The following is a 25,962-nucleotide window of genomic DNA, read 5'->3' on the forward strand; positions in this document are numbered from 1 at the left end:
CTAGATGAAAAAAAAAATCTACCTACACAGACCTGGAAAGCATAACTACAGAAAAAAAAAACTGATTAAAATGGAGAACGGACGGACACAGAGTAGCAGGCGGCAGCGTAACTAGGTGTGATGTAGAAACCATCTTTCAGTGACATCGTGACTTTGATCATGAAGAGAAGGCTGCCTGCGTGGCCACGGCCTTGCACTGCCTATGCCCCGACCTCCTCACAGGAGCCCCTGCTTCTAGAAGCAGTCCAACCTCCTTCTCAGGAAGGCCACATCTTCCTAGTCCATTTCCATCTTGGTTCTTTCCCAAGTGACCCCCACTCCACTGCCAAAGTGAGCTATTTCACTGGCCACAGAACAGTCTTTGATTTCCCATTTTCTCAAATATTCTCATCGTGCTCCACTGCCCTTGCCGCCGACCCCAGCCTTCCTCCCCTCCACCTCTCTAGCCAAGCTATCTTCAAGCTCAGCCCCTTTGAGAAGCCTTCGTAACGCCCTCTCTCACCTCAAGACTGTCACCTGAACCCTTCTGCTAGGCAATCACACACTGACAAAAACAAACTAAAACTCTGGAGCTAAATACATTCTTTTTAATGTAAAGGTCCCATGCTGATTTCTCCATAGCATTTGGCATGTTATTTACGAGCCTGATTCAAATATGGACTTGAATGTAAAAAATTTATAGCCAAATATAGGGTCTGGCCTGGTAGTGGTTGAAGTCCTCGCCTTGCACATGCCAGGATCCCATATGGACGCTGGTTCTAATCCCGGCAGCCCCACTTCCTATCCAGCTCCCTGCTTGTGGCCTAGGAAAGCAGTTAAGGACGGCCCAAAGCTTTGGGATCCTGCACCTGCGTGGGAGACCCAGAAGAGCTCCTGGTTCCTGGCTTCAGATTGGCTCAGCTCCAGCCGTTGAGACCACTTGGGAGGTGAATCATTGAACGGAAGATCTTCTTCTCTGTCTCTCCTCCTCTCTGTATATATGGCTTTCCAATAAAAATAAACAAATCTTTAAAAAAATTATAGCTAAATATAAAAAACAACTGAGCAGAAATGCATTCTCTCTGTGTACTGTCCAAATGGGCTACCCAGAACAGCTTGCTTTAATCTAAAGTTCTGGATGTATTAATTAAACTCACAACTTTGGGCAAGGTCTTTATATAAAATCAATCCTCTCTATGTCTCTGGAAGTCTTGGTGCTACCAAGAGGTCCCAGGAAAGGCAGGCAGAGCGGGGGAAAAACAAGCAGGAAATAAAACAAGAACAATGGAGGAGAGTCTCGACAAAGCAAACAGGGAGAACACGCTGACGGAGACAGACACCGGACGGCCAGAGCGGCACCTGCGCAGACCATCACAAACCACCCGTCACGGCTCACTTCCACCAACGTCTAACATGAATACAGAAATTTATAATAACGGAAGTGAATAACAGTGTCCTCCATCAATCCCTCAGGGTTTACAGGCGTATCTCCACAGGCCAGTTGGCATGATGACATTACAATGAGTGAACACACACAACGGACCAGACATAACAACGCACCACCACACGACAGCTCACTGTACTCACACATACCTGTCCTCTAATGTCAATGTCAGCGTATTTCTGGAGAAGTGCACGAACAATTTCAACGTGCCCACCTCTGACAGCACCAATCAACACAGTATCTCCACTCTAAACAAAAAAATAAAACAAAACTGATGTGAACAAATAAGCTGTTGAGACTATTTATTAAAATAATACAAATTTTCTATTTTCTAACTCCTTAGGAAGAGTATATTTCTAAGAGAAAATTTTAAATGAATTATATTAATACTTGATATTAATTACCTTCAGTGTAAAAGACAGATGATTTTATTACTCATGAAGGGAAATTTCAAAAGATTATCCAGAACAAGAATCTATTCTCAGGCCCACCACAGTAGCCTAGTGGCTAAAGTCCTTGCCTTGCACATGCCAGTATCCCATATGGACACTGGTTTTAATCCCAGCTGCTCCACTTCCCTTCCAGCTTCCTGCTTGTGGCCTGGGAAAGCAGTGGAGGATGGCCCAAAGCCTTGGGACCCTGCACCCACGTGGGAGACCCAGAAGAGGCTCCTAGCTTCGGATCAGCTCAGCTCTACCCATTAAGGCCGCTTAGGGAGTAAACCAGCAGATGGAATATCTTTTTCTCTGTCCTCCTCTCTATAAATCTGACTTTCCAACAAAAATAAATACATATTTTTTAAAAAAAAAACTATTCTCCATGAAGGTAAATTTATACTGAAAATATAAATTAAATACAATAATTCTGTGCTTGCTAATGATCCAGTGAGTATTTGCAAAATAGATAATAAAAACTCTTGGAATAACGCCGCTTGCCAACAGCTGTGGATTTTAAAAACAGGAGCTATGGAGCTAAAGCTCTCAGTACACCTGAAGCCACAGTTAACCAAGACAGAAGCATGGCTCTAAGGCAGGCACCCACAAGTACTCCAGTCCACTGGACAGTCCCAGGCCAGTGGTCCAGGACTGACTCATTCCCTGATAAAAGACTCAAACTTTTTCTCCCTAACTTATGAGGATGTCTCTTGGCCCTGGTACGATATTCACCAGCAGCAATTACTTTTACTTGTATCTTCCTGATTTCAAACACTAGAAATGGCTATTTTTGCAACAGGCATAAACATCATTATTCACTGCCAAGTTTTCATAGGCATGGAGGTTGGACAGAGGGGTCCAACACGCCATACATCAAGATGCAGGTGTACCAGGACACCTGGTCCCAGTCCCGGCTACTCCTGATGGAAGTGCCTGCCAACACCCCTGGAGAGGCAGCAGGGGGCGGACAAGGGCAGGCCTCAGGCAGCTGTAAGCAAAGAATGCACGTGAGCGCCACTGCTCTGAGATGTCTCTAAGAGCTAAAGGCATCATGGAACCAGTTCCAATGCTCCTGCTTCAATGATAAGGGGTGACAAGCAGAGAAGAAAAGTGGATAAATAAATAGCATAGTCTCTCTTTTTAAGATTTATTTCCTTTGCTTGAAAATTAGAATTACAGAGAAAGAGGAAACAGAGAAACCTTTCATCTGCTGGGTTCACTCCCCAGGTGGTCTCACAGCCAGAGCTGAGCTGGGCTCATTTGCTTCCAGCTCTTCCACGTGCTTACAGTGACCCAAAGACTTGGGACACCCCCAGCTGTTTTCTCAGGACATTAACAGGGAGCTGGAGCAGAAGTGGAGCAGCTGGGACATGAAATGATGCCCATATGGGATGCCGGTGACTTAACCTGCTATACCACAATCCCAAAGCCAGAATTTTGAAACTCTGAAGTTGAACGGTGGGACCTGCACCTCGGGAACAGTGAGTAGCCATCAGCTCCAGAAGGAGATGACAAGGATAGGGACAGCCTAATGCAACAGGCCAGGTTTGCAGTAACAAAACTATCCAACAAAAAGGCATTTTTGAAAAAGATTAATTTTGGGGGTCCATGACACGGTAGAGTGCATTTAACCTCCACCTGTGGTGCTGGCATTCCCTAAGGACACCAGTTCAAGGCCTAGCTGCTTCACTTTCAATTCAGCGCCCTGCTGATGGGCCTGGGAAAGCAGTAGAGGATGGCCCAGGTCTTTGGACTCTGGACCCACATGAGAAAACCAGAGGAAGCTCCTGGCCCTGTTCTGGCCCAGCTCCAGCCATTGTGGCCATCTGGGGGTGAACCAGCAGGCAGAAGATCTCTGTCTCTTCTCTCTATAACTCTGCCTTTCAAATAACAATATATACGTCCTTTTTAAAAAGATTCATTTTTAATTTTAGTGTCAAGGAAGGCATTAAACTTGCTCTCTAACACAAGTGTATGTCACATGGAAGACTCTGGACAGGAGCTGACAGCAGCTAAGGGAACCCTGAACGGCCTCAGCAGCAGACGGCCCGGGCCAGGTGACCTACCCTGTCAGGTATATTCACATATGTGCCGGCGTCCAGCAGGTCCTGGACGATCTCCGTGTGCCCCTCCTTGGACGCGATCATCAGCGCTGTATTCCCGTCCTTGTCTGTTAAGTTCACGTTCGGGTTCCTCTTCAGAATTTCTTTTACTGACTGTGTGTACCCTCCTTTTACCGCCACAATCAGTGCAGTCATTGAATTCTAGAAAACAGGAGCCCATTAGCATATCTTGGAAAACACAGGGTTCAAGCCACAGCGTATACATAATGTCTCTAAAGAGGTGGACCATCATGAACAGTTACTGTTGGTAACAAAATGCCAATATAAGCAATGAAATGGAATTACATTTCAAAATAACAATATAAACAAATGAAAATGGACAGGAGTCATGTTTTTATTTTTGAAGCTACCTTCACTGTCCTGAGTCATCAGAACTACTCAGTTCTTTAGACGGTGTTGGACTCAACAGTAAACAAGCTCCCCCATTAGCACTCTGAATTACAACAAAACAGCTGACAGGCAGACTCAAAATTAAACACCTTATAAACCAATACAACCTAAAGTGAAATCAAACAAGAAATCTTTGCAGTAAAATCTGCAGGAAAAACTAAAACAAAACAATGGCTTCATGGCTGTAGGACAGTTAGTTCAAAGAAATGTAACAGGGAGGAGCAAGGGAAGGCGAGGCACATCCTTACACTCCTACAATCACATCATGAAACACAGGAGGTCTGTTCCCTCTACATAAATTTTAAAAAGAAAACAGCTATAGGGTATGTCAAGTAAAGTCTAATATTTGCTCCTTTATAGATCTATAAAACTAAAATTTTTAAAGCTGTTTTAGGTTGTTCTGACTTAGAATCAGTAATCACCTGTGAAAGAATGTGGCTCATTATCAAAGCTGCCTCTAGGCTCATTATTCTATTGTTCCTCAAGATTTAAATTTACATTTGGATGTCATGAATCCCCATCATTGATCAAAACCTTAATTCTCTAAGAATTCAAATGACACAGCCTATTCAAATTTCCGTGCAGTCCTGCAGTCCTTGTCACAGACATAAGCCTCTCCACCGGCCACCCCAGCTGGAAAGGAGGTCCACCACAGGGCTGGCAGCTGTGGGTGCCCCAAGACGTGCCCTGGCACGTGGAACAGGAGGCCAGAATACACCCAGCAGGGCGGTGGCAACTAAGGCCTCTGCCAGCAAGGAAAACAGGCAGGGCTGGGTCATGCCAAGTATTAGTCCAATATGATTGGCCAAATACTCTTATTTCCTTGCAGTCAGAGGTGCAGTAGCATCTCTTCTTAGAGGTCTTTACACACCATTTCAAACAACAGAATAATTAGGTAAAGAGTCTGTGTTCACTGGTTCTTAAGCATAAATGTCATTTCCTTTAACTTTATTCTGATGTGCCTGAAGGAGAAGCAAATGGCCAGGCTGCCCCTACACTAAGGCATGACTGCTAACCACCAAGATGGACTTAACCAATGCAAAGCCTTCCAGGTTTTGACAGCTGATTTGTAACTTTTAATGTTTATTAAATAGGGGAAATGAGGCACCATTTTAAATACAAAAAAAAAAAAGAAGAAGAAAAAACCATTTTTTAAAAGAAAAAACTTTAGGGGCCAGCATTTTGGTGAGCCACACTAAGCTGCTGCTCCCATCTGGGAGCACCAGTTCAAGCCCTGGCTGCTCCACTTCTCATCCAGCTCCCTGTTAGCGTGCCTGGCAAGGCAGCAGACGACAACCCAGTGCTGCGCTGCCACCAACACGGCAGATCCAGAGCAGCACCCGGCCCTGCTTCACACTGGCCCAGTCCCAGCCCTGACACGCATTTGGAGAGTGAACTAGCAGATGGCAGAGTTCTCTCTGTCACTCTGCCTTTCAAATAAGCAGACAAATCTTAAAAAGAAGGCAGGCATATAAAAAAGAAATTTAAATGGAACTTTTTTCCATAAGTAATATCCTTTTTGTTACTGTTCTTTTTAAAGTGTTTTTGTATTTATTAATTTATTTGAGGTGCAAAAAGAGAGCCAGAGAGCCTATTCTTTGGTTCTTGGTTCATTCCCTAACTGCCCAACGCAGCCTGGGCGGAAGCCAGGGCCAGGACTCCAGTCCTCCCCAATGAGTGACAAAGCCGGAAGCAAGAGCCGTCATCCACCAGCTCCCAGGACACACACCAACAGGAAGCGGGAATCCAAAGTGAGCCAGAACCTGAACTTAGGCACTGGAGTATCCCAACAAGCAGCTTAACCACGAGGTTAAACATCCACTCCACATCTGATATTAAAAACTATCTGATTTGAGCCCTAGCAGGGTAGCTTAGCAGCTCAGTCCTCATTTTGCCAGGATCCCATATGGGTGTCAGTTTCAGTCCCAGCTGCTCCACTTTCCCTCCAGGTCCCGGTTTGTGGCCTGGGAACGCATTCAAGGACAACCCAAAGCCTTGGGCCCCTGCACCCGCGTGGGAGACCTGGAAGAAGTCCCTGGCTCCTGGCTTCAGGTTCTCAGCTCCTTACTAAGCATATAGTTTTAATATTAAATATTTAATTAAATACATACTAGTATTAAAATTTATACTAAGGTCAAAATGTTTCCTTGGGCTCAGTGCGATAGCCTAGGGGCTAGAGTCCTTGCCTTGCATGCACCAGAATCCCATATGGATACCGTTCTAATCCCGGCTGCCCTGCTTCTCATCCAGCTCCCTGCTTGTGGTTTGAGAAAGCAGTCGAGGATGGCCCAAAGCCTTGGGACCCTGTACCCACATGGGAGACCTGGAAGAAGCTCCTGGCTCCTGGCTTCGGATTGGCGCAGCACTAGCCGTTGCAGTCACTTGGGGAGTGAACCATCGGACGGAAGATCTTCCTCTCTGTCTCTCCTCCTCTCTGTATATCTGACTTTCCAATAAAAATAAATAAATCTTGAAAAAAAAAACCTCTCTCTTAAAAAAAATGTTTCCTTAGGGTTTCAGCCTATCAAATGTATGCTCACTTGCAAAAGATTCTTAAAAGCACATTTTTTACAATAGTTCAAAATTTAAATATATATTTTTTAAAGATTTATTTTATTATTTTTATTGGAAAGGCTGATATACAGAGAGGAGAGACAGAGAGGAAGATCTTCTGTCCGATGGTTCACTCCCCAAGTGACTGCGCCAGTGCTGCGCCGATCCAAAGCCAGAGGCCTCTTCCGAGTGTCCCATGTGGGTACAGGGTCCCAAGGCTTTGGGCCATCCTCGACTGCTTTCTCAAACCACAAGCAGGGAGCTGGATGGAAAGTGCGGCAGCCGGGATTAGAACTGGTACCCATAGGGATCCTGGCACGTGCAAGGCAAGGACCTTAACCACTATGCCATCGCGCCGGGCCCAATTTAAATATATTTGTAATACTCTTTAAGATAATAGAAACTGCTTGTTTTCCTAAATGGATATCACATAACAAATGGAGGAAAATCTTCCTAGGAACATAACCAAAAAACATTGTTTCTCTTTAACCAAAATTATCTATACCATTATATCTCTATTTATATATAGGTACATATACATTATTGTATATCTCTAATTATAAAAACATCTCTAGTATTATTACCAACATTTAACATTTTAGAAAGATACTCACAGCTCCTTCTTGATCCACATCAGCTCCCATGGCCAATAAATGTCTTACACATTCCAAATGGCCCTTCCGTGCAGCCCAGACCAAGGGGGTGGTACCATACTGTTAACACACAGAAAAGTCACATTATCATCAGAGCATACTCAAAACCAGCTCCAACATGAATTTTACAAATCACACAATCACTCTTCTTAGATAACCATCATACCAAGCATAACTTTATTCCTAGATAAATCCGATGTCCCCCCACTTTATTTCTCCTGCACAAAAGACTTACCATTGCGTAAAATGTCTTTTGCCTGGCTTGATTTAGCTTTCATGAGCAGAGCAATTTCTTCGCTCTGCAGTCAAGCAGCCGCTCATGTTGAGCGTGCGTTCATGCTGATTTTCGAGTCGGCTGATAAGCAGCAGCTCACGCCTGCCCTCCCCGGTTCAGCCAGCAGCACCTTCTCCTGCAGTGCCGGTGAGAGCACCCATCATGCAGGAGGCAGGACAGCCTGGGGTCATGGCAACTTAGAGACCCATGAATACCCACAGGACCAGGAAGTGCACGGGACCCATGTGCAGAAATTAACATGTATGAACTTCTACTCTCTACAAAGCCCTGTGCAACCAACTTTCAGTGTGGAAAGTGTGCTGTAATTCTGTGCGGTTCAAACAAACAGCCACTAACAGGAACACTATTACGTGTTTGAAATGTAGTGGGGGGACTGAGGGACTACATTTCTACTTTTATTTAATTTTAATTAACTTGAGCCTAAATAGCCACATATGACTAGCAGTTACTGAATTGGGCATTGCTGCTGTTATGTTCCAAGGCTGCCACACGGCACACAGGGCAGAGCCAGGTAGAGCAGGAAGGCGGCAAGGCCTGGGCAGTAGGCACAGTAGGCACTGCCACTGCGTCCAGGCGGGGAAGGCACACGGAACAAGGCAGCTGGGAGAGACTTCCCCGCCACACGCTTTGTCTCCAGTCCCCCAGGAATTAACTGCTCTTTCCAGGCTCCCCAGCCGTGCGGAAGCCCAGGTCTACAGACCTGACCTTGGCCTTTTCCTTTTTTCTGTAAGTTCTGCTGTCTGACCCTTCTGACTGATCTTCAGTTCACATACCTCCTCTCAGAGCTGCCCAGATTCCCTTCCCTTGGGACGCTCTCCAGATAATGAATGAGCCCTTTGTCCCTGGCGCCCACCACTGTTGACTTGGTTACAAACCCATACCCCTACGTGACTGTGAGAACCAGCTCTGTGCAAGTGCCCTGTTCCCAGGAGCCACTCTGCACCTCTCCTCTCTGGCAGGTCACCCCTAATTGCTAGCACTCCAATTCCTCAAAATCAGGTGACTGAAACTGACCACATAGCCCCTTTTCTTTCTTTCTCTGCTCATTCACTCCTCAAATGGCCACAAAGGCTGGAGCTAGGCCATCTGAAAACAGCAGCCAGGAGCCAGGAGCTTCATCCAGGTTACCCAAACGAGCGCAGGGGCCCAAGTACTTGAGGGATCTTTCATTGCTTTCCCAGGCACATTAGCAGGGAGCTGGAACAGAAGTGCAGCAGCCAGGACTTGAACTGGTGCCCATACGAGAGTCCAACACCACAGGAAGTGGCTTTATCCACTATGTCCTTCATTAAAGATTAGTTCCCAGGGCCAGGCTTCTATGCACTCGAATTAGCCCACAGCTTGGGACAGCCAAGTCCCGTTTCAGAGTGCCTGGATTCAAGTCTCGGCTTCACTTGGATCCATTACATGCGACCTGGCACTTAGCAGACGCTGGCTCCACAATGTGGGTCCCTGCCACCCTCATGTGAGACCGGCATGGAGCTCCAGGCTCCTAGTTTTTGGTCTTGCCTAACCCTGGACATTGCAGGATTCTGATGAGGAAACCAACAGATACAGGACCTGTCTCTCTCACAGTCATTCAAATAAGTAAGATTCAATCAATTAACATAGAAACCTATCACTATCAGCAATTTAAAAAAAAAAAACCTCTCAGTGTTTGATCCACCCCACAGGACACTGTTAAACACCCATTTTTCCCCAATACCACTGAGCCAACCTGTACTCAACTGCATTCTTCTGCTCTCCACTCACCCCCAGGGACTGCCAGAGTCCACAGGGAAGACACTCAGCCTGCAGTGAGGGTTCAGGTCTACCTGCATCTGACTTCACTGACAGCCACAGCCTCCCCCCACTCAGCACAGTAGATGCAGCACAGTACCACCCCAGTAGATGCAAGGCCTCTGGCTCCCATTTGCCCACATAGAATACAATCTCCATGGATATAAATTCTGCTCGTCCTTCAAGGTCTGGATGAAGTCAGTTGTGTCAAATATCCACTGGCTGTTCACCTGCCGGTAAACTCCCCTATCCCCTATTCCTAAGCCATCCCACCGGCCCTTGTACTTCCCAGTGCCCTGCCGGTGAATCCCCCAGTCCCTATTCCTAAGCCATCCCACCGGCCCTTGCACTTCCCAGTGCCCTGCCGGTGAATCCCCCAGCCCCTATTCCTAAGCCATCCCACCGGCCCTTGCACTTCCCCAGTGCCCTGCCTAACTACTTCTGTGAACAGAGACCTTTGCTTCTTTGTTCTTGCATCTCGTGCATTAAGAACAGGCTCACACTGCACACGTAGGTACTAAGCTTCTTCCCAACATGCCCTAGCGACAGAACAGGTCACATAATATCTGATTCTGAAGGGACTTGGATGCCAAGTTATATATAATTTTTCCATGGCCCAAAAGGACAGAATAAAGATTCATGACACGGCATTTTGAAATCAGAAACATCAACAGAAAGCAGGACATCCATTTTAGACACACCTCAGCTTCAAAGAGTCAGTCTGAATTAGCCAACAGTACAAAATGCAATGCTGCTCAGTGTCACAATGCAACACGAATACATGCCACAGCCCTGCTGACTCCCCTCAGTAAGCTGCTGCTTTATGTAATACTCTGCAACGAAACATTAAACACAGGGAGTTCAAACCCACGCCCATCCTCAGTGTGCTCCCACCTGACGGCACTACGCATTCGTGGGAGGACTCTGCAGAGCAAGGCAGGGAGGACTTCCGGCACCCCCATAAGGTTAAGTGATACTGCTTTCCTAAAGAAATGCATGCTTATATTCTAGCCCAGTTACAAAAACTAAATCCTGATAGTCATTACTCTATAGTTAGCTATGTTGCCATTCATCTGAAAAGAACATAATTACCCCAACAATGCCAAAACACCCAACAGAACAACGGAGCTGCGGAATGAAAGCACCGCGTGTCTCCATGAGGCGCATTCTTCATTGTGAGAAAGGCGTGGGAATCAGTCAGTACAAGGCTGTTAACAGGGGTGCACACCAATGGACCAGGCGGGCTGTGACAGTCAGCAGGGAGTCGGCAAGGAAGGGCACACCTCGGACAGGAGCTCACCGGACAGAGGGCACAGTGACCTCCCCAGCCAGGGTGCTGAGTAAACAGAGACAGAGCTCTCAGAAGGCTGGACAGCAGCGACATCCAAAAGCACGCACAGGGTACAAGGCAAGGAATGACAAGAACAGACCCCGGAGGCCACAGCCAGCCGGGAAGCCGAGCTGCATCCCCCTGCAGTGAAAACCAACACAGCTCTGCCAGAACAAGGAGGAGCAAGGCCAGCAAGTAAGGGGAGTGCTGAGGACTCACAAATGCACAGAACGACGTTACGGGGAGCTCTCTGCAAGTGATGACAACTTAGCTGTCTCTGGCAAGTGCAGGAGTTGAGGCAGGCCAGAAGGGCTTGGGCCACAGCACAGGAACAGAGGAGCTGGAAACCTGCCAGCCACCAGGAGGAGTCCAAGGTGTTTGGGCACAGGGAGAGCAGAAGGGGGAACGCGAGGGAAGGTGAGGCAAGCGAGATGGTGTTTCACACAGGAGAACAAAACCTGAATTTCAGAAAAGTCATGCTTGCAAAAGAAGGCAGCAGGACTGAAGCTGGAGCAAGAGCCCCAACAGAAAAGCTCAAGTGACAAGGAAACCAGCTCTCTGCCTGTCTGCTTAGGCATGACAAGTGTGACATTAAGAAACATCAGGACACTCAGCACATAATGGACATAAGGGATCCCTCCACGAGATAGAAATCTGTATTAATTATGTTCACACACAACACAGGCCACACAGCGCAGTCCCAGGAGATGACCGCAAAGTAGAACCTACACAAGGAGTGGACACGACGCCCGTGAGAGCCTGCAGCCTCTGCCAACGTACCTTGTCGGAGCAGTTGACTTTCGCCCCATTCTGCAGTAAGAGATGCACTATATCCGCATGGCCTCTTCCCGCTGCCCAGATGATGGGGTAAACACTGTACTGCTGGGATGAAGGGGGAGAGGGAGAGGAGGAGGAGAAGGGGAGGGGAGGAGGGGGAAGGAGGAGGGGGCGGAAGAAGGGGAAGAGAAGGGGGAAGGATAAAACCATTTAGGTCCATGTTCACAATACACATCGGCCAAGGTAGGAGTGACACAAAGTAATGGTTTCTAAAAGTATGTCAACACCACATCTCAAAAACATAGAAAGATCTCTGGCAAGAGGCAAGCACTTAACCTTAACCCAACACGTCCTGCAAAACATACTTTCAGACTCAAAACATATCATGTATTATCTAGCCAACAGGCAAGGGTGATAGGGAAATAAGATTAATAACAAAAACAACAGAAAAAAGGTAAGGGTATTTTGATATATGTCTCTTTAAAAAATTGTTTTAGATTATGGATGTAAAGTCATAAAAATTAAGATGACTTACATTTTCGTGGATAAAAAATGAGAACTAAACAGAAGGAAAAAAAGCCTCAGTTTGTCTTGACACCACCTTCTAATAACAGGTCTAACCAGATCTAGAAAGTTTCTGTCCACCGTGAAATTAAGTACAATTGGCCTTAAGCATTTGCTAAGAAAGTGTGCCATGTGCATACCACACGAGTCCCGCATTAACACTCACCAGACCAGTGACGCTGGGATTGGCGCCGTAGGAAAGCAGCAACTCCACGACGTCGGTGCGGCCTTTATAGCAGGCCCACATGAGAGCCGTCCACCCGCCCTAGAGAGAGGAATGGGCAGGGAGGGAGCTCAAACTGGGGTCCTGCTCCAGGCCCACCGCCCTGATGCAGCTCCCAGGAACACCTGTCTCCACGCGGTTTCTAATTCCCAGTGTTCCCGGGAACCCACGTGGCCACTCCAAAGCTTGTACTCTGTCAGCACAACGAGACGTGGCAGCCTTGCTGCTCCACACACGGATGACAGAGGAGAAAGCCTGGGAATGGCCAACCAGCTTCCAAGCTGCCCAGCAGCAGAGTCACTCACTTTGGACAAAGACGCCCTTCTTCCGGTCTCATTTTTCTCAACTCTACACTCAGAACCAAATGAGGCTCCAGACCACAGGACTGTTCGAGAGTTCACTGGGTGACTGGCCAGTCACAGAAGTGTCCAGGGACTCACTCCTCTGGCACAGCGCCTTTTACCGGACACCAAGCACAGCAACCCCCTGAGTGTCATTCACGTGTGAGCAGGAAGGCGCCACCCACCTGGCTCGTGCGAAGCTCTGCCCAAGTGGCTGACGTCATCACTGGCTCTCCCTAAACTGACACTGACACTTCTTTTGGGCAACAGAAAGGTTACATATGACAATCCGTGTCCTCCTATAAAAGTGTGAGTGTGTCACTCACTCTGTCAAGCTTTGAAGACAAAGGTTACAGAGCTGAAACCCCGTGTAATCTCAAGGGCAAGAGCCACGGCCTGGCCTAGGCGCAGCCCTGCTCAGTCCCTGGCTTCATCAGCCCCTCCCACGAGGGGAGCCTGACTCACGGAGGTAAACCAGACGGCACTGCTGTCTTCACTGTCGTTTTTACCAAAAATCACGACCTAATAACAGCTATAAGATACCAGCTTATGACATCTTATTAAACTTGGAATGTACGCAGACATTCTGAAAATTACAATTCAAAATAAATGACAATGTATACTTTTAATGCAGATTCTTAAAGTCCTGTCTACAAGAAACGATTTTCTCAATTTTCTAAACACACTGATGTTAGTTGAGTTGTTCTTCAAGAATATTTCAGAATTTTAAACTCAGAAATAAACTGAAAATGATGACTAAGAACTTCCAAAAGAGCGATTTTCTAACATCTGGGTTTGAAAGCGCCCGAAACTTCCTGCAGTGCCCCAAGCTAAATCCTAAAAACATGACCCTACCTCATGCATAAACACGAGACTCCACGCACATCTCCTGCTCGTGGCAAGGACACGGCTACAGGAGGCACGTACCATGTCACGGTGCTCCAAGTTCACCCCGCACTTGAGCAGCTCCTCCACGATCTGCACGTGCCCCTCCTTGGATGCGGATATGAGAGCCGTCCAGTTATCCTTGAAAACACACACAAGCACGTCATCCCCAAGGGAGCAGACACGGGCTGGCGTTTACCTACCCGATGACCCTACCACCCTGACAGGCCTGAGCGCTCTGCTCCTGTGGAGCCGCAGCAGGCTCTTCCTCCTGGTGCCACCACCTCGGGGCTCAGCAGTCTCCCAGCCCAATCTCTAATCACACACTGCACATCCAAGGAAGCAGAGCGCATCCCCATGACCTCAAAGCTAACCCTGCGGCTGTCCAGCCTGCCGGTCAGCCCACGCGGCCAGCTAGCAACTGCAGGATACAGAACCTGTCTCCTTGGCAGCTTACCTAAAGGATGCACATACTCTATTCAAACTGCCACTCATGAGTATAACTTAACTCAAATGATCATTCAATTAAAAAAAAAAAACAAGGGTCAGGCCCAGCGCATAGCTTAGTGGGTGAAGTCCTCACTTTGCATGTACCAGGATCCCACGCGGGCGCTGTTCTAACCCAGCAGCCTGGGAAAGCAGTCGAGGACGGCCCAAAGCCTTGGGACCCTGCACCCGCATGAAACTCTTGGCTTCAGACCAGCTCAGCTCCTGCCATTGCGCCCACTTTGGGGAGTGAATCAACGGACAGAAGATCTTCCTCTCTGTCTCTTCTTCTCTCTGTAGAACTGACTTTCCCAAAAAAAAAAATTCAAAGAAGAGAAAAGCCACTGTGTGATCTTGAGAGAAATTCCAAAATCCCAGGGAAAGTGGAGGCAATGTAACCCCCCCAGATGGTGACTTCTGCCTCATGCGACGCCAGGAAGGACTACATCTCCCACCCTGGAGCAAATTCAGACACTGGACACGAGTTACTGTGACGAGGATCTACTCGGCGACACAGCCCATGCCGGGGTATTTCCGGGCAGCGGATCAGTTACCCACAGTGCTGCAGCCACTGTGAGCAACACATAAATCATAAATGAAGAGTCGAGACCTTTGTCTTAAAAATGTGTTTACTCTGTTAGAAACAAGGATAACATATCAGTCCCAGAAGAGTCATACCTAAAAGTTTCATTTGTAGTGTTTGGCTTTTAAATCACTTCTAGCAGCACAGACAAATGCCAAGTACATTATTTCCACACATACCAAGTCTTCCAGGTTGCAGTTGGCCCCATTCTTGATCAGCTCCTTCACTATCTCCAGATTGCCCTGCTCGGCAGCCAGCATCAACGGGGTCTGGCCACACTGCGAGAGAAAAGACACGGAGAACTCCCTACTGAAAAGCCCTGCTCACCACGCCACACTCGCATTTTCATGAAGCTACAAGAAATACTCATTATGTTTCTGCAATTCTGGGATTTAGTAACATCTTTGAACCTTAAGTTCTGGCTTTCTAACAAGTTAAAAAGTCAAAAATAAAATTTTTCAAAATTCCCACAACACTAACAATCTGGTTTGACCCTGAAAATTCATTTAAAAATTAGTAAACAGGCATAATACTAGGATCTGTTTACCATAATGCATATAAAGTCTCCAAATATCTATTTCAAATTCTCTTACAGGCATAACATGACATACAATGCTTTTTTAATCACACATTTATGTTTTACCTAAAGTAGTTAGAGAAAAGAAAAATATAAATAATACCAATAGTATACATAATACTCACATATGCCACTTCAGTTATATTTCAACTTTCTTTATTATTATTTAAAAGGCAGAGAGACAGAGGCAAAAAGATCTTGCATCTGCTGATTCAGTCCCACATGGCCCCCCAGCTAGGGCTGGGCTCCAGTGAGCACAGGCCTGCCTCTGTCGCCCACACCTGGGACAGGGACCCAGCCAGCTGAGCCCCCCTGCTGCCTCCCAGGGCGCACCGTGGCAGGAAGCTGAATGGGAAGTGAAGGTGGATTCCAAACTGAGATGTCCTGCTCACATCATAGAGGTTTTTGAAGTCCTCCTTATAATTTTAATACACAAAGTAAAACTCTGCCAATTAAACCAGCTTTTGCAGCCTTCATACCACACATGCTCCCTTTGCCCTGGGGAGGGGGACAGGGTCCGGGCACAGCCTGGAGGTCCCCTCCACAGCAAGCCCCCTCTGCAGGAGCAGTTAGAACCACCCGCAGTCTCCATAAATGCCACATGGTGTAAATGATTAGGAAGCACTAGGCAAGACAGTGGCATGATGCTAACTATAATTGATACTAATTAATAACATAATTACATGTTATATAATATTGTATACTATAATTTTATTATATAATGTATATTATACTGTTTTATTACCATAATATAATACTAACTATTAATACTACAGGTATAAAAACATACTAAGGTCTATGAGAAAAACATACACAAAAATTAAGTTCAACTACACAAATACTTAACAACTACTCAGTGTGTATATCAACTTTGGGGAGGATATTTAATTTTTTTAAATTATCGATCGTCCTTCAGTCCTTTGCTTCAAACTCCTCAGTGTCTTCCAGTGTTTCTGGAAAAGGGCCCAAATCCTGACCAAAGCCAACAGAAGCCCTGTATGATGGAGCGAAAAGACAGGCTGCCCCTCTACCCATCTGGACCACGTCCATCCCACATATATTTGAGCTGTCGTACCTACAGGAATCCTTGTCTATAATCTTAATTTAAATTTTATTTGTATGATTTACAATAGACTATGTCCTTCCTTCCCTACAGACTCTAAGCCCCATGCGGAAAGGAGATGGTTCATTAACACGTTGAATTCTGTAAACACATCGGAGGGACAGCAGCTGGGCCCCAGGTACTCAAGTGCCTGCTCGGGGTCAGTGTTGTGGCACAGCACATAAAACTGCTAGCTGCAGTGCCATCGCCCCGTATGGGCACTGATCTGAGCTCCAGCTGCTCCACTTCCAACCCAGCTCTCTGCTAAAAGTCTGGGGAAAGCACCAGAAGGTGGCCCAAGTGTATGGTTGTAAGCCTGCTTCTCTGAGAAGGAAGCCGGGACAGAAGCAACTTGACACAGCTCTCCAATACAGGCTGCGTGTCTCCAGCAGCAGCCTAACTGCCCGTTGGTCCATAAAGACACTGAGTGCCCCCGAAGCCCCCACCCCGACCCGGCGACAGGCGGACAACTCTGCCCGCTGTGGCAGAGCAGCCCACCTGCCCTCCAGAAGCAAGGCCTCACCTCATTTGTCTCGTCCACGTCTTTGCACTTCTCCAGCAGGGCTTTCAGAGCAGGAATGTTCTCCTCTTCCACGTAGTTTATGATACTCTGGGATATCAGAACCGACATCTTCACAGAGAGCTGTTGGTCTTACCTCAACACCTGTTACAAGCAAATCAAACAAAATATACATCATCTGTGGCTAGAAGAAAAACCCAAGCCACTATCAAACCCATTACCATTCTCAACCTTAAAGCAAGGTTCCCACACTTCCGGGCTGAGCCCAGCCGGGGGACGCCGAGCACATGTTGTCCTGTCCCAACCTCACAGCCGTCTGCCCAGGCGGATTCCCCCAAAACCTCTTGCTCTTAACATCTACACTCAAACCATGAGCAAACTTTTCTGGCTCCACCTGCAAATGCATCTCACACCTGCTGACTGCGCTGCCTCCATCATGAGCATCCTAACTGCTCGCTCCTGCCTCCACGCTGCCTGCCCTACAGCAGACCCACGACGGAAGCGGAGGGATCTTTCCAAAGTGTAAAGCTGATCACTGCTACCAGAGGCTGAGCTGCAGGGTGGGCAGGCAAGGGGGGTTTGGCCAGAGGGGACAAAGCCTCACTCAGACAGGAGAGACAGGTTCTGCTGATCAGCTGGACAGCAAGATGACCACACGTGCTAACAACATACTTCAAAACTGTTAGAAGAGTGGATTTGAAATGTTATCTCTCTCGCACACTCACAGTGAGGATATGTCAATTGTTCTGACCGATCATCTCACACCTTATGTATGTATGCGAACAGGCTGGCGCCCACACGTGCACAGCAGGCTAGGAGGCCGCCTGCAGTGCCGGCATTCCACAGGAGCATCAGTCCCAGTCCCAGCTGCTCCAATTCCAATCCTGCTGCTGGGCCTGGGAAAGCAGCGGAAGACGGCCCAAGTGCTTGACCCCTGCACTCACGTGGGAGACCCTGAGAGGTTCCTGTCTCCTGGCTTCAGCCTGACCCAGCTCTGACAGTTACAGCCATTTGAGGGTAAGCCAGAAGAGGGAAGCCCACACCCATTTGTTGCACTCTCTCTCTGTCTATATGTATGCACATTTCAAACAAATAAATGAAATATTTTTCAGAAAAACCCTCATACTGTACCTACAGTCAATCAAAAATTAAAACCTGGGCCAGCACAGTGGCATGGGAGGCTAACTCCCCACCTGCAAGCACAGGCATCCCACAGGGGCTTCGTGTCCTGGCTGCTCCACCTCCCATCCAGCTCTGTGCTACGGCCTGGGAAGGCAGTGGAAGATGCCTCAAGTCCTGGGGCCCCTGCACCTGCCTAGGAGAGCCGGAAGAAGCTCCTGACTCCGAGCTGTGCATTAATCCAGCTCTGACCGTTACAGATATCTCTCTCTCTTACTCTCACTCTCTTTAACTCTGCCTTCTAAATAAAAAACAAATCTTTTTTAAAAATTAAAATGTTAACAGCCATCAGAACTACCTGGACAGCCATACAGCCCCAGGCTCCGCCCCCGCCCCGGCCCCGGACTGTGACTTGGGTCTGCGTGGGCCCGGAATCTGCAGGCTGAAGAACTGCATGTGAATGCGTCAGACTGCAGCCCTTTCTGCTCAAAGCCCAAATGGCTCCTCAAGCCCTCAAAATCAGGACAAGGCTTGGGCCCAGTGCAACAGCCTAGTAGCCAGTCCTTGCCTCACATGCACCGGAATCCCATACAGGCTCTAGTTCATATCCCGGCTGCTCCACTTCCCTTTTAGCTGTCTGCTTGTGGCCTAGGAAAGCAGCTGAGGATGTTTCAAGGCCTTGGGACCCAGAAACCATGTGGGAGATCCAGGAGAGGCTCCTAGCTCCTGGCTTCAGATCAGCTCAGCTCCAGCCGCTATGGCTACTTGGGGAGTGAATCAATGGACCAAAGATCCTCTCTGTCTCTCCTCCTCTCTGTATATCCAACTTTCCAATAAAAATAATCTTTAAAAATAAATAAATACAATTTACCAAAAACAAAAAGGCTTTCCCCTTCGCCGAGCGGACTCATTTGGCACAACCTGGCACCTCCATTATACGTGTGACGTCACACCTCACCTCCTCACCAGCTCATTGTGTGACCATGCCAAGCACTGCCCCACCTGGGCCTCTCCCCGCCTTGTCTGTCAGCAAACTTCCCCTGGCTTGCGACGTGAAGGCAGCAAGCAGCTTCCATGTGCCACACAGCGGCCCCGAGCACCCAAGCCCTTCACGTCCGCGGCCTCCACTGCGCCAGGAGCACCGGTGTTTGCTGCGGTCTCTGCCACAGCTGGACGTACACTGAGAACCGCATGAGAGTCAACTGGGTGCCCAAACATAAGTAAGCGAGCCAACTCCATCAGTAAGTTGTACCACATATTGATGTAAACTCAAAACTGACCTAATTACAGTGTCCAATAGCACAAAACCTCCAAAAGAAAACGGCCGCAACGCCCTTGGATTACGGATTTTGTCAATGTAACTTCAAAAGTGGTTCATACAAAAGGAAAACTGATAAATCAGCTCATTAAATTAAAACTGCTACTCTTCACAAAATCGCCGAGGACTCATACAGAACTGCTTTTCCTCCATTTCCTGCACTGCTGAGCAGGGAGGCCTGCCCCACCCGCACTGGGGAGTGCACGTTCAGACAGAAAGGAACTGCGGCAGCGCGCGTGCTACTCCTGGGCCTCCACCCGCCCGGCAGGCGACGGAGTGCAAGTGCTGCGCTGCTGGGTCTCCGGCGGGAACTGAGGCAAGACTGAAGCCGGAACGCCCGAGACCTCCAGGGCCTTGGGAGAAGCTCAACAAGGCTTCTGCGCCTAAGAGGGGAGCCTGGCTTAGGGCTCAGAGTGCAGAAAGTATTTTATTATGCAATTCCATTTGCACGACATCTTGGAAGAGGACAGCCACAGGGACAGAACACAGATCACCGTTGGGATCTAAGACGGAGGAATTTGAGGCACACAATGGGGTGCAGTGGAGCTTGGGGAGTTTGGGGATGTTCGATCTTCACTATGAGAGAACTCACACAACACAATATACACAACTGCACACTTCACAAAGGAGAATTTTAATATATGGAAATTATACAAATGACAATGATGAAATATGTAGTCATAAAAATATTTCCCAAGGGCCCAGCAGCATGGCCTAGCGGCTAAAGACCCATATGGGAGCTGGTTCTAATCCCGGCAGCTCCACTTCCCATCCAGCTCCTTGCTTATGGCCTGGGAAAGCAGTCAAGGACAGCCCAATGCTTTGGGATCCTGCACCCGTGTGGGAGACCTGGAGGAAGTTCCTAGCTCCTGGCTCCGAATCAGCACAGCACCGGCCATTGCGCTCACTTAGGGAGTGAATCATCGGACAGAAGATCCTCCTCTCTGTTTCTCCTCCTCTCTGTATATCTGACTTTGTAATAAAAATAAATATATATCTTAAAAATATTTCCCAAAAAAACGGTACAGAGTGGCCAACACCCACATTGAACCCTCTGGTTCAAGTCCCAGCCGTGGAAAGCAGCGCAAGACGGCCCTGGTGCTGGGACCCCTATCATCTGCGTAGGACACTTGGACCATCCTCTGCTGCCTTCCCAGCCACATTAGCAGGGAGCTGGGGCAGAAGTGGAGCATCCAGGACTTGAACAGTTGCCCCCATGAGTGCTGGCACTGAAGGCAGCAGCTTGACTTACTACTTAACAGCTCCAGACTCCTACACTTCTGTGATACCGTGAGTTAAGTATCCACCAATGACACCAGTACCCTGTATGAGCTGGTGAAAGGGCCAGCTGTGTTCCTCCGACATGGAGAAAAGCCTAAGATGGCCCTGCCAGCCCTGTGGGACAGCCAGTGGAGTTCCTGACCTCAGCCCGGCCCACTCCTGTCACTGCACACAGCCTCCCTCTCTTTCAAACAAACAAATAAATCACTGTTTTTAAACCTATCCCAAGCCCCCCCATGGCCACCCCGTGCTCAAAGCTCCAAGCTGTCTTCTTACTCACAATGGAATCGCAAATGCTCATCCTGGACACAGGGCTGCTCTTTCCTCCTCCTGCCCCGCCAGGAGCTCCTCCCTGACCTTGGCAATGCTCAGCTGTACCGAGCTGCTGGCCAGTTCTCACCGGACGCAAGCATCCACCGGTCCCACCACGAGGGCCCGGCTGTCACTTTGCGTCATTCTAGACAGCGCTCAGCATCGCCAGGCAGCAAGTCTCACAGCTTCCACCTTCCAGGCCCAGCTCAGGGGTCACCTCTCCTGGGTCCCGCCCTGGACAGCTATCCTTCATGGACACTTTGAGAAATTACAGTAAATTCTCTCAATTACAAGTTTCTACAAATCAAATCTCACTCAACTTTTCATCTCTAGAAACTGAAGGCTTGGTCACGTCAATAAATGGTCGTGGCATTAACTAGGATATAATCACACAAGCTATTTGCAACCTAAGACTTCACTTTACAAGCAGCAAGCCTGAGTGAGAAATCCAAGAGAACCCTTAATACTACTCTTAAGTTCTACACATTAGAAATTACTTCAAAATCTTCAAAACACAAATGCAAATGTCTGCCAAAGCCTTTACTTGGATCATAGATTTCTGTCCCCACACTCTTACACAAAACTGCACCAAACGCACCAAACAAAAGTGGTTACGGGCATCAACTTCCAAAACAAGACTGAAAGCCCTAACCTTTCAACTCTCCATAACCGTCTCTCCCTGGCTGGTACGTGGCTCGGACAAACGTGGCCTTCATGTACTACAGGCACAGGAAGGTTGGCGCTCTTTCCTGACGACAGTGTTAAGTAGAACATATTAATAAAATAGTCAAATTTTATAAATTGAAACTGTTTTGCCTTAAACTACCCAAAAGATGTCCTCTGAACTACTCCATTATCTTCCTTGTCATATAATTATGTGAAAACACATGCATTCCTACACAGCTATAACCCAGCTGGATTTAGCAGCAGTTCATCAGCAACCTATAATTTGCCAGGCTACGTGCTACGGGTTAGACAGACAAGCTGAGGCAGCCACGGCTCCCACGCCGTGTGAGCAGGCAAGGAGATGGGGCAGGCACAGCGCGGACCTGCCACGCGAGGGGCCGGGACTGAACACCTTGACTTCACGCACAGCTCGTGAGGAAAGGACCTCGGTGGGCTTTGCCGATCGTTCGACAGGATCTACTGTGAACTCTGCTCGTTCGCATTCCCGACCCTTCCTTCTCCACCAAGCTCGTGTGTGCTCGCAAACCGCATCCGACCCCCAGTCCGTCCCGCTGGGTTTTAATGACTTGGCAGCCAGGGGTGCAGGCAGGCAGGCAGGTGGTGGTGATGACGCTGGGCGGCACCGCGCACAGAACCCTGCCAGCCTTGGGCGACGCCTCATCGTGCCCTCACCGGAGACACTCTCCAGGAGAGCCACACCGAACACACTTAAACATCTGCAGTCTTATTTTTCAGCAAGCTCGTAAATCAATGACAGCACTACTTCATTTTACGACATAACAGGTTTGCATTCACCAGGTAAGGAGCCCGAAACAATGTGAAAGGCCAGGATCACAGTGACCAGGCCCCCGCCATAGTGACAGGTGAGCTGAAACTAGTCTGAGGCAGAAAGTACTAGAGGAAGCCCAAGCACGGTCAGTTCCGGAGAAGAGTCAGCACTCCAGCACAGAAGTGAACTTGACCCTTAAGGAGGGGTGGGCATGTATGTTTGGAAACGAACACGGGACATGCAAGAAAAAGTGCTGAGTGAGCGCACTGCACGCCGGGAGACAGTAACAGATGTGGGACAGTAACTCACAGCGAGAGCGCCAAGGCCAGAGAGGAAGCTTTGCGAGGACTGTCTCCCCGTGTTCCCATGGCCCCAGAACCCACCGCGGGCTAGCACAAGTGGAGATCGACAACGCAGGCACACCACGCACACACTCATGTAGCTACGCGTGCACACGTGTGCATGCACATGTACTCGTGCATGGTCACATGTGTGTACACACAGACTCGCACGTATACAGTCACTCGTACATGCGTGTATAGTCACATGTGCTCACACACACACATGCACACATCTCCTTCATCAGGCCTGCCCTCAGCCGTGATCACCGAGCTGGTACAAGGATAGGCTGGGCCAGGCACATTCCTGCGCGGGCCCCTGGGAAGCACGGAGACAATCACAGCCTTGAGAGAGCTGGTCAGCAGGTGGAGAGCAGACAGGAAGCCAGACAAAAGGTGCTCCTGAGCTCCGGGCACAAGCAGGGGCCTGTGGCTCCTAACTCTGCTTTTCCCTCAGGTTACTTGCCTTCTAAACCCTAATCACAGCAGCTGAGAAAGCCAACAAACTGACATCTCGGGCCAAAGCTGGAAGAAGGGGGTGGCACACCCTACAGGAGCTAGAGAAGTCAATTTCCTGCAATCTCACAGCTTGCCCGCGAGAGAGGGACCCCCGAGGAAGGAAGGGAGAGGCAATCTCACAGCTTGCCCGCGAGAGGGGGACCCCCAGGAAGGAAGGGAGAGGCAATCTCACAGCTTGCCCGCGAGAGGGGGACCCCCAGGAAGGAAGGGAGAGGCAATGGGGCTGAGCGGAGCAGGAACAACCAGCAATAACAGATGGCGAGGAGTAGATGCGAGCACAGGTGGCTGGAGATTCACCACCAGCAAAACCGAGACTTTCCTCTGGCCAGCACCCAGCCGGGGAGCACTGGGGTGTGGGGAGCTGAATTGCAAGGACTCCGGGGGCGGGGGGAGGCAAGATTGGAGAAATGGACTCAGTCACGGGAAGCCCACTCCCCCCAGCGTGTATAACAGGTTTTCTCAGACCTGCCCGCATCAGTAAGCCTGTTGAATACACCCGTCCAGCTGCGTCCTCCCCGCTGACCTGGGGTGGGGGCCCCAACCGGACACTGTCACAAGATTTCGGGGTAACCAGTCCTCGCTGGGAAGGCGGGAGAACAAAGAGCACGGCTCCTGGGGTGTGCAGGCTCTGCACCCCCGCCTCTGCACCGCACCCCTACCTTGGGCCGCGAGGTCCCCAGGGGGCCCCGGTGCGGCTTCGGCCCTCCTCCCGGCAACCGGACCTCACCAAACCCGAGGCAGGCAGTCCACGGCCAGCGCGCGGCGGCCCACAGCAGCGGGGAGCCCGTCCGGGACAAAGCCGGGGGGAAGCCGAGGCTGCCCACGCCCCGCCGCCCTGGCCTGCCCCTCCCAGGCCCCCGCCCGGCCCACGCCCCCGCTGACCGTCTCGTCTCGCAGCGCGGCCTGAAAGGACCAGGCCCGCGGCCAGGGCGGAACGGGCTCGGCCACAAGCCGCGTCACAGGACGCGAAGCCCAGAGACCGCGGCCTGAAGCTCGGCTCCCTCACCACACCCAGCGGCCATCTTCCTCCTTCTTCGCGAACTGACAGGTCACGTGGGCGCTGGCGGGGCGGGGCGGTGTGTGGCCACGCCCCTCGGGGCCGGGTCGGACGGGGCGGCCTGGAGGCCCGGGGACGCGCTGGCCACTCGGGCGAGGGGCGACTCCCGCCCCGCGCCGCTCCCTCCCTCGGCTTCCAAAGGCCTGGTTGACAAGGGCCGCCATGTTTTTTTGCTGTCATTGTCACTCTCCTTATTGTCCATTGATCATCCCTGTTTACCTTCAGGACCAGGCTCAGCTAGAGGACCAAGCCGCCATTATACCATCAGGGGACACTGCGATCGCTGCAAACGCCTTCCAGGATCCTGGAGCTTAATCTTCGCCCTGCCCCCATGCCTGTACATTGACACACCAGGCCTTCCAAGCAAGGCCACCTCCCGTCCCCCATCTCGGCCTCCCTCAGCCTCCCCCATTTCCTCCTCCCAAGTCAGCCCCATCCGGACCCTCCCCAACCTCCACTTCTTTCCTCAGCCTCAGCTCTCCTCCTCAGCCTTCTTCTCCCCTCCCCCTCCCTTGCCCCCCTAGCAAAAGGTGCCTCCGGCTGGCCAGCTGCTCTGGACAGCTCCAGTCAGCCTCCACCGCCCTCTCACCTGCTCCCCTCGGGGCTCCCTGGCCACCGGAGCTGCCAGTTGCTCCTCCCCAGGTTCCAGCACGCTTCAGCTGGCCACAGGACTGGCCCCTGTGCTCCCCTGCCCAGTGTGGCTGGCCCTGTGCCTCAGCTTGGAGGAGGCTTTTCACCTAACTGGGGTGCAAGGGAAGCAGCAGAGGGGTGCTCAGGCAGTGGCTGTTGGTCAGGAAAGTAGCTGTGGCTCGTTTTTCAGAGGGCAGCACTCAACAAGGCGTTCCCACCACTCCCCCCCCCGCCCCCCATCTTTACTGAGCCGGCCTCACTTGCTGCCTCCCCCGCCAAGACAGGACATCAGAAGTCACATCCCCTGCTGGAGTCCAGCTCCAGTTCGGAGTTTGGGAAGAGTAGAGTCAGCGATAAAGACACAGACACTGACACTTGGTGCGTTCTCAAAACAGCTCAAGAAAAAGCTGTGCTTTTTATTTACTCAGACACCTCACAGGCTTCTGCACAACCAACTAATTGTTCTATTTTTTACTTCAAGACTAAGGGGACATGTACAGATGTTTGGTCATTCCGTCTGCACTTCAGGGCTAAGCAGGTGACCCTAAAGATAATTCTGCAAAATACTGTATTCATATTCTTCAAAGCAAGCCTTTATTCATTCTTCAACAGTAGCCATGGAGCGGCAGCCAGGACTCCAAGGCACATGCGATTACCTGCTAATCAGTAGTACATGCCTACCACATTTCTACTTCTATAATTGACCCATCATTTAATGGGAAAATGGGTTACAAGAGAAAAAATATAAAATCTGAAACAAAAATTTCAAATGTTAAATCCCCCTACAACTATAGACTGTACAACCCTATAAACAATGAAACAATAATCAAAAGCATTTTTCTTTAATAAAAGCATCCTTAATTCCTCTAGCTAAAAATTCTAAAAGCGGCTAAA

At 49.4% G+C, this 25,962-nt stretch overlaps 1 protein-coding gene across 6 annotated transcripts in view; it reads right to left on the reverse strand.

The window, feature by feature from the left end:
• KIDINS220 (kinase D interacting substrate 220) overlaps positions 1-24,411 on the reverse strand; it is an 86,564-nt gene extending 62,153 nt beyond the window's left edge. For 4 of the 6 annotated variants that reach the window (XM_040992783.1, XM_040992781.1, XM_040992780.1 and 1 more), the window contains exons 1-9: positions 24,264-24,411; positions 17,042-17,182; positions 15,019-15,117; positions 13,813-13,911; positions 12,488-12,586; positions 11,761-11,862; positions 7,538-7,636; positions 3,924-4,121; positions 1,573-1,671 (exon numbers count right to left, since the gene is read on the reverse strand). In XM_040992783.1, the coding sequence (XP_040848717.1) occupies positions 1,573-1,671; positions 3,924-4,121; positions 7,538-7,636; positions 11,761-11,862; positions 12,488-12,586; positions 13,813-13,911; positions 15,019-15,117; positions 17,042-17,149 (903 nt within the window). In that variant the 5' untranslated portion in view covers positions 17,150-17,182; positions 24,264-24,411. The remainder of the gene's footprint in view (positions 1-1,572; positions 1,672-3,923; positions 4,122-7,537; positions 7,637-11,760; positions 11,863-12,487; positions 12,587-13,812; positions 13,912-15,018; positions 15,118-17,041; positions 17,183-24,263) is intronic. The other 2 variants (XM_040992784.1, XM_040992782.1) reach the window with 1 other exon arrangement.
• Positions 24,412-25,962: the final 1,551 nt, after the last annotated feature.

The sequence above is a fragment of the Ochotona curzoniae genome, unplaced genomic scaffold (genome assembly GCF_017591425.1).
Source record: "Ochotona curzoniae isolate NIBS_2020 unplaced genomic scaffold, NIBS_Ocur_1.0 contig_883, whole genome shotgun sequence".
NCBI classification, from domain to species: Eukaryota; Metazoa; Chordata; class Mammalia; order Lagomorpha; family Ochotonidae; genus Ochotona; species Ochotona curzoniae.